This window comes from Haplochromis burtoni, unplaced genomic scaffold (assembly GCF_018398535.1).
Source record: "Haplochromis burtoni strain Fernald_Lab_line unplaced genomic scaffold, NCSU_Asbu1 Contig_29, whole genome shotgun sequence".
NCBI classification, from domain to species: Eukaryota; Metazoa; Chordata; class Actinopteri; order Cichliformes; family Cichlidae; genus Haplochromis; species Haplochromis burtoni.
The window spans coordinates 1,648,894-1,658,112 of record NW_024582390.1 but is presented as its reverse complement, the minus strand read 5'-3'; the positions used below and the strand labels follow the sequence as shown (position 1 = coordinate 1,658,112).

General features: G+C 42.5%; 1 protein-coding gene across 1 annotated transcript in view; it reads right to left on the bottom strand.

The window, feature by feature from the left end:
• Positions 1-9,219, bottom strand: part of LOC121814244 (formin-like protein 2) — a gene marked incomplete in the record, with an annotated part of 40,304 nt that overhangs the window by 16,946 nt on the left and 14,139 nt on the right. Inside the window, 2 exon segments of the mRNA XM_042219190.1 lie at positions 4,568-4,648; positions 7,802-7,885. Coding sequence (XP_042075124.1) covers positions 4,568-4,648; positions 7,802-7,885 — 165 coding nt within the window.

The window sequence follows — 9,219 nt, the reverse complement described above, 5'->3', positions numbered from 1 at the left end:
CAAAACCAAAAACAAAAAGGCCCTTCAGGCTGTTATACAATCACAGGAACAAAACAAGAGAAGTGAGTGACCGGTGATGATCAAACAGCCTCACAGTGCAACAGGAGGGCGGGGAGGATCCCTGATCAGAGAGCGGGACAGAGAGGGGGAGAGTAAAAGTGTTACATCAGAGGAGCGAGGACGAGAGGAGGGGAGAAAATTGATTGTATAATAGAGCACTGGCACTGGAGTTTGAAACACAGTGTGTCAAAAGGTGAAAACACCATCTCATATCCCGTTGCCGTCTTGTTAATAAAAACTTCAGAAGAGCGTAATCGGAGCGGTGCTTGAACTCAGGCAATTTCCAGTGTTGGAAAGAGCTCATGAAATATCACCAAACACAAACGTGTGACTGCAAGTTAAAGTTTTAGAGGGAGGAAAAAATGTTAGCATTTGCTCTAAGAGATGGAGAAAGATATTAAAAAAGTAAAGGACAGGAGAGGAAGATAAGAAAATAAGGACTGCTCAGCAAGGAAAATTTGATAAACTGGAAATTCAAGTTTGGGTAGATTATAAATGTTGCTTTAAATATCTTTTTTTAATCAGTTATTGGATCGATACTTTTGTGACGAACTTACTTAAGTTGAATGACTTAAAAAAACAATTTAAAGTATATAACTTTTGTATTATTTAAACATTGCATGAGCATGATCTGCAGTTTAGTGCATGTTAAACTAGTTCATTTCCAGTATTGTGATGAATTTTGCACTAATGCAGCGTATTGGACTGTTATAGGGCAAAATGGGGTGTTTAAGGCCGATGTTTGGTTACATCAAGGGTCATTGAATTCAGTCAAATCCACAAAGAGCACACAGCAGCTGCGCAGGTCAGCTGATCACATCCTGTATGCAGAAAAAACAAACCCAGTGCAGCTCACAAGCCAGTTTTTTATATGTCTTATTTCTAAGTGATCGTATTTTACTCTGCATTGCTACACTGGATATTACGGTACCCACACCAGCCAAATCCCACTTTAACCACCGGTCTCATAACACTCAGGTATATTCATGCTAATAGTTAGCCGTGTAATCGTTTAGGTATTTTTTCCTGACAAAACAGGATACTGTAAATTCTACTGTAGACTTTTCATGCTGTTTTATATTCAAGTTAAATAGAAGATAGTTCTGCATTAGTGTTGTCCTGTTTTTCCTGCTGTATATATACAATATACTAAACATTGCCATTGTTTCAAATAACGAGGTCAGCGGAAGTGCAGGCAATCCTCATGAGACTAAAGCAAATACAGTTTTTTCTGCTGTTCTCCATATGATGTCACTGAGAGTGGATATCCCTAATATGGTCATCTTGGGCCGATAGCTGTGGTTGAAAAGAAGAGAAGAGAAGAGAAGAGAAGAGAAGAGAAGAGAAGAGAAGAAGAGAAGAGAAGAGAAGAGAAGAGAAGAGAAGAGAAGAGAATTGGAGGGCCTAGTCACTTTCCATGATGCGTTTGTATCAGGGGGGAAACGAAGCTCAGTCCCACGTTAACCTATTATTAACATTCACAAGAGCTGTTCCCATAGCTATGGCCTGTGTCTTTGGGCTTAGGCGGCGTGTGTCTGGAACATGAGGAGATGAGAAACAGAGTGTTTTTATTAGGGAGGAGTCGTTTGTGCGCTTGTGTGGAAAGCCGAGCAAATTTTGGGAGAACTGCGCAGGCTCTCGGAGCCCCCACCAAACACCCCGCACTCCACACTTTAAGTGCTACCAGCTGCAACACGGAGAAAGCAGGAAGACAGAGGAGCAGACAGTGGGGAGGGAGGGCGAAGACGACACGAGGGGAAATGAGAAAAAGGAGGAGGCGCGGAGGGAGAAGTGAAAGGGGAAAGCAAGCGCATGGAAAGCACTGAAACCGTAGAGAAGGGAGGGTAAAAAAGGGAGTTTTTAGGGAAGTGTGAGCTCAGGAGGGCTCATCCTGGAAACAAATCAATAGCTGATACATTCTTGGGGACTAGTTGGACTGCAGCTCTTCCTCCTTGGCTGCCTATTGGTTGAGAGCTGCCTCGAGGAATGCACCGGAGCCTGCCTATGGAAAAGCAGAGGCAATGACCTCCAGCTCTCTCACAGTGGCACAAAGTGGCAATTGTTTGAGCTTGAAGAAAAGGGGGATGGAGCAGGAATGTAGAAAGAAGCCCATAACTCTTTCTTTTCCTCCACACTCTCTCGTGCTTCTTTTTTTTGTCTCTCACTCTCTCATCCACTGTCCATCTCTTTCAAATCCCCCCCCCCACCTACCCCCTTAACCCGCTCTATTATTCACTATTTCTTGTTCCCTCCCTCGCCATTACCCGACTCACTTTCTGTTTTCATTTGATTCCCCTGTGCCTGACCACTTGAGGTTTCCGATGAGGGCAAAGAACAGGCAAAGACTTTCCAAAATCCAACATGGCCCACTCAGCCTATGAGACTAATCGGTAAAAATATAATGGTAAATAAATAAAGAGAGCTTTGTTTTATTTAAAGGGGTTTAATATAGATCAGTTAGTCATGTAGACACAGATGACTTTAAGATAAAGAGAAAAGAAGGAGGATGCGACTTGAACCAACAACGAGTGTGCTGAGTGTTTAGACACCAACTCCTTCAAGTATGGCACTGTGGAAAATTTGCTTAGTCAAATTTTACGGGAGATTTGGAGGAGAAAGTTGAGACACCAAATTTAAAGCTGCAACCAGGAGGTGGACAGCTCAGCCTTGCTTACAATTACACCTACTAGCAGCACTAAAGCTCAATCAACAACATTGTTTTTGACACCTCAGCTTTAGGCGGATAAAAAAAAAAAGTTAATTTGAGAGCTTAAAAAGTGCTTGTAGGTGGATTTTGTTACCTTCAGCCAGAACCAGGCTTATGCATTTCCTAGCAACTACAGCTAAACAGATTTATTACACACCTGAAAATATTCTTCCGGTTCTCTTATGAGATAAGAAATGTGAAAATTAAACACAGTGATAGCCAGTAACTACCTCATACTAGGCATTCATGTGTGAAAACTTCAGCAGCATGTGTGAAGGAAGGGAAGAGGAGTACTTCTCCATCTATAGTTTCACAGTCGGTGTCAGTTACCGAGGCAGATTTATACTAGCTGTCAACAAACCTGCACCTCTACCACTGACACAGCCTTTCAGTGTTTTGTCTATCATGTCTCCTTTGACATGCGTCACTTTCTTTGTGCTTTCTGCCTTTATCAGATCTTCTATAAGTGCAATCTCTCAGGCATTACATTAGCCAGATAGGTGAAGCAGTCTCTGTGACGGTCGATACTCCAGATCAGCCTAGTTAGCTCTTTATCGTCACCATCTAACATGCTGCAAATGCAGTTCTTTGTGCCAAAAAGCAAACAAAGTCCCAGCCTGGCAAGGCCGAGAACTAGGAGTCAAACTGCTGAACTTATCATTGAAAAGCATATATTTTGCAGCCTAAGCCACCATCACCAGTCAGTCTTAACCTGAGTGGTTGTAAATTAAACTAGCATTCAAAATGCTCTTAAAATTCTGTGAGAGCCTCGTATTATTGAACTGTCAGCATTTCAACAATTTAGGTGTACTAGGAGACGCAGTATGTGCAGAGAAAACTTTTATCGCATTAATTTTATGTTCTTTCTCTTTAAAGATTATTGAAGCTACTCTTTCATTCCTGACTAAGCTGCATAATTTACCATTAGGAGTCACTCCTCACTGTACCCATTAATAACGCTGATTTTGGCTACACACAGAGAATGTGCTGTCTGGGGTATTTTCTTGCACCAATAAAACATTTCTGCTCCTCTTTTTACCTTAGTCATCACAGCTTTTGTTTGTGCTGCTCTAGCTAACCAGTTGTGCTTTAACATCTTAACTCCAGTCAATCCAAATTGAATTATTCAGCGATTTGTTGTTATTCTGGCAGAGTCTTCTGGTTAATTTGTTTATCACAGACGCTGGTCTCCCAACCTTCCCCCCACAGCTCGCTCAGCAAGGCCAAAAAGACTTCATTTTGGCAAACCCCTAAGAGCTGGCTGATACTTGTCTTCACGAAGCTCCTCCTTTTACTCCCTTCTCCCTTCCAAGCTGCCAGGAAAACAGCCAGAACTGGCTGCTCAAATGACATAAGACCATCTTTATCATGTTGCTGGGACGCTCCTGATCTCTTCAGTTAGTCCCTGCTATGCTACAAGGTGATGTGAGTGCAGCGCTTCATGTGACTGCGTCACTCTGCATTCAAGTAGCTTGTTTCAAACTTTTATTTCTCCATTGCTCTTTCTGGCAGTGCATGGTGAGTGCAGAGCATGCCCTCAGCCACAGAACAGCAGTGGCCAGTGGTTTTCTCAAACCCGGGCGGTTCCAGATAAACAACTGTCTCCTTTCTATCTAAGTCACTCTGATGCCCGTTTTGCAACTAGTTCCCAGGTTGTCTCCTCCAGAACTCATGTGCACAATTTTTCCTCAGTTGTAGGGATATCCTGGACAAGAGATAGAGGGGTCAGAGGGGAAGGAAAAGCCACAGCGCTGAAACGGCCAGTGGAACAGGGAAGCATGTTTTAGCAAGGCCACTCACCTTTCTTGTGACCGCTGGATCTAGATAACTCCTCAGCTTTTGGAGGTACGTGTGAGGCGGGTTTTTCACTTGGAATCGCTCCTGTAAAAAGGAACAAAAAACAAAAATACTGAAATGAGCAGGGGTGGGAGGAAACAAGACGAGAGGAAGAAGGGCAGAAGCTAAACATCTGGACAGTTCTCGTGTAACAATAGTGGAAGTTATATTCACAGTTTCACAGTTTTGTTTGACAGAGCCACTTTGTTCATTCAGATGACTGCACACACACAGACACACACACCACAGCCTCACAAGTCTGAACTCATGGCTAGTAAACAGCAACCAGCCTTTATATGCAAAACAAATTTCATTGATGATCTTTTCATTAATTTCAGCGTGCTGTAAAGAGCTGCCTGCCTGAGAACTGTGGCCACACCTGGCTACATGAATGTTTAAGTCTCCCAAGTTCAACCAGCAAGACTTTTGACGCCAGACCGTTATATACGATGCTCTAAATATATACGATACAGCAGATTAGTGCTGGATTTGGATCACTGTGTTGAGCAGGAAAGAGCGTTTGGATCAGGCTGAGTGCCGCATCGTAGCCCACACTGCATCAGTTTGAGACTGCAGGCCATATCACAGAGAGGAAAATGTGTTCTTCATGCAGTGCGGTCACATTTCTCCAGCGTTCTTCCTAATTTTGAATGCTCTGATCTTGTATAGATTTATAGATCGGGAGGTGACATAGATCGGCGGCTCGTTTCACTTACTAGCAAGAATATTTAAAAAGAAAAAAGAAAGAAAGTTACTGTCCAGCGTCAGATTCCCCAAAAAGAGGAGCGAGAATTTAGCAGGCAGTGACAAGAACTTGATCTCCCAGTGGCTTTCCTCTAACGGACAGCCATATCTCTTCAAACAAATGTAACAGGATACAGTGATTCTGATCTCGTTAAAGGTCAGCGACAGTTACAGGTTGGCCGTACACGTGTGCGAATTACTGGAACACGTACACTTACAAACCTCCGTCACTGGTAACCAAAAGCCATCCATATCACATGCTTTTATGCAAACAACTTCAAACTGTCAGCTTCATCAGCGCAGTATTTGCTGTGCCGCTTTTGTCATGAATCAGATCCTGGAAAGGTGTCCACCCTCCGTACACAGATACAGAGAACGGATCGACAACATCACATTTGTCACTGCCACAGGGTCTGTTGCATAAAAACAGGAAAGACGAGAGAGCCGTCAGGAAAAAGAGCCGGCTCTCAGCGGACAGCAACACGCAGGCGGACAGCTCTAAAGCTTGGAAGCTCGAGCTGGAGAGTCTGCAAAATAACGAGCGAACGGTACGGTGCAAATCATGACGAGCGCAAAGACCTGTGAGGTGTGTAAATACCTCACAAATATAAAAGTGTGAATTTATAAAGACCGGTGAAATCACAGTGAGCAAATATGTTTGGTATGTAGAGGAATATAAGCGGGTTTCAACATGCTACGTGGCAATGAAGAGTCCAGAATAGCAGGTTTAAGTTAAGTTTGAGCAGTGATCTTTACTTCCTGCTCTACATCTGAGAAACCTTTTAAAATTAGAGTTGCCAACCAGTTGTTGTACTCTCACAGCGACTCATCTATATGAACTACGCCTCTGTACAACGCTCCGATGGCTAGAAATAGATCCCAACCACAGCATTCGACTGGGAAGAGTTGATCGTGCCGATCTCCCTCTTTGTACTCAGGATGTTTTAACCTTCCGTCCACCTCAAGAACAACCTCAACAATTTATCAATATTTCATAAATCCTCATAATTGCTGGAAAGAAAACGTTTAATATTTCATCCGCAAGGGCTGTTTTCCAGAGGGGGTGTGTACCTGTCGTCTCTGCTTCTCTCTGTTGCCATGGTTACATTAAGGGCTTCACTGTAGCTATGACACAGAAAGTAACTTAGTCCCACAGCTGCCTGCAGTGTCATGGGTATAGGTTTATTTTGAAAACAAAAAATGAATAAAGAACTGGAAGAACTGGGTTAGCAATATTCTTTGATGTCAACAGTAAAACTGAGGAAAATGCATTATTTCATTCAATAACTTCAACCTAATACCAAACAAAGTGTAGGAAAGAGATGGAGCATACTTTCAAATGACTGATGTCCACCTTTATTGTCTGAGCAGGTTAAGCTTCTAAATTTGGTTTTCCAAATGTAACCTTTCTCATAAGAGAGAATTATATAACTAGATGTTATATCTGACAGGATTAAAGCATTACCATAGTAAATCTATATTTGGATGAATTTACAGTGGGTTTTTTCCTTGCTAATTTCAGTACCACACAAAGTCAATGCTGTAACTTTCCTGCGCTGAAAATTAGTTTCCTTTCAGAACCGATTTTCTGGCTGGAAAAATTTCCACCATAGTTTTCCAGCTCAAAGCGGTCTGTCTCAAGGTTCCCATCCTCACAGAAAGGATAAGAAACTTTAAATTCACAATATAAAACGTTTATTATGAACATGAACTGTGGCGAGCATGTTCCCTTCTTCTGTGCGTGACCATCGAGAAGCCAAGACTGTCAGCAAAAATCACCGGGCAATGTTTAGCTTCAATGAAAGCGACTATTTTTACTTCAACTGTGACAGTTTGCAGTCAGCCCCATGAAGATCTCTGACTGCTGGTCAGCAGTCTGGTGGTTTCTCTCTGTTACAGTTCCTCTCAGGGTCAGTAACTATCAATACAGTTTTTGGTGGGTGGTGGTCTTGATCTTGTCTCTGCTTTTCTCCTCTGTTCAAGGAGGCAGAAAAACTTTCTGGCACAGAGGTTGCGGACTGAGTAGAGTGCTCAGACCACAGCTCATTGCACAACGTGCACCCTCTGTTATTTCCTACACGCAGCACTGACGCCAATAAGAGGCTGAGTTTTTTCAACTAGCTAAGTGATGTGCGCTCCCTGCTGTGCCACTTAACCCACTTGACCAAGGAAGCCAGGGTGGCGTGTAAAGATGGCAAAAGGCTTACTGGATAAAGGCAGGGCAATGGAGCATGAGTGTTGCGGTCACGACACACAGTGGGGTGGGACCTTCTCCTAGATTACACGCTCAGCTGACAGTCCAGACAGCACATATAACATCATTCTGTGTGAACCTTACCCAGATGTTTTCAGCATTTAAAATGATTTAGTAATTAAGCAGCTACAATCAATTAAATGTGACTTATGCAGCAGCTACATCGGATCACATCATTTAGATGAGTGGCTGATGCTCACCTGATCACAGATCAGTTCCCACTTCTTCTCATTGTCATACTGCCGCAAGAGCCGCGCTTTGTCTGGAGGAAGATTCATTGAGTTCTGAAAGAGAGAGAAAGGTCCCAGTTAATCAAAACGATGATCAATGTAATGAATAAATACCATCATTAATCCCAAACATAAAATCAAACTAAGAAACCTATCATCATTGGTAAGATGCAAGCATCTATACACTATACTCTGCACCAACAACATCAGGGTGTCCGTGGCTCCCAAAGAGAGTAATTAAGAGATTGCAAGCTTAATGGACCTCTGACCTAACAGCTGGTTACGGGCTCTCTCGTTGCTAAACATAGCAATGAGCAGGCAACAGAAGAGTTACATTAGCCAAAGTGTGAGTGAGGATCATTGGGGAAAGGTCGCCAAAAATGTTTACATGTGCTCTTCCCTCCTGTTCATTTGGGATAATCCAGCTGTAAATGAAACTGACCCCTCCCTAAGGCGTCTTAGAGGTTTTACAAAAATGGGCCACAATATATAAACAGAAAACAAAAGGAAAGTTTAGAGGGTAACACAAAAAGTTCCACTTTGTTAAGAAGAAAATATTCTGTTCTGTAAACAAGATTGGACAAACAGCGCACAGAAAAAGATTTTCTATGATTAAGGAAATCTGACCATGAATTTGTTTTCCAACTAATGTGTGTGTGTGTGTGTGTGTGTGTTAGTTTGAGCCTGTTGCTAAGTAGAATTTTTTTACATTCCTTACAAGATTTTTGCCATCAGTCTACAAATAAAATATCAAGTCTTCCACTAACCAAACAGCTGATGGTTTATCTGCTGAGGCAGGACAGGTAAACATCTAACCCTGCTTTCTAAGTTACTGCTATGACTCTTCAGCCAGTTATCCCAGGACAAGAAACGAAGGCGTGAGCACAGAAGTGAGTCTGAAGTAAAGGTGGATGCTCTGAACATCTTTCAGTATTTTGCTTTGAAACTTTTTTTTAAAGCTGTTCCTCTTTGATGAGGTTAAGCAAGTGATTCCCTGTGAAGAGCCTGTTGTTCAGTCACACCTAATGTGACCCATGTGTTGGCGAACACATTAAGACTGAAAATAAGCTTAGATCGTGCAAAAAAACACAACTCTTGCACAACTCTTTCTCTTTATCCGGTTTTACTTTATCGACATCTGCTTCATGTACGAACACCTCTGCAGCTGTCCAAAATGTTGCACTTTCCAGCATTATTCACCACACCCTCGTGTGGATTTAGAAAGGCTACAAACAATTATCCAGCGCTCCCAGTATGCTGCGCAAAGAACATGGAAACACAAGTGCGACCCAGCTGGATACTGGTTAACCAGCTATTCTTATAGAAATAAAACAGAAACACATTAAGAGCACAAAAATAGCATAGAGGTGTATAGCTAAACTGAGTGT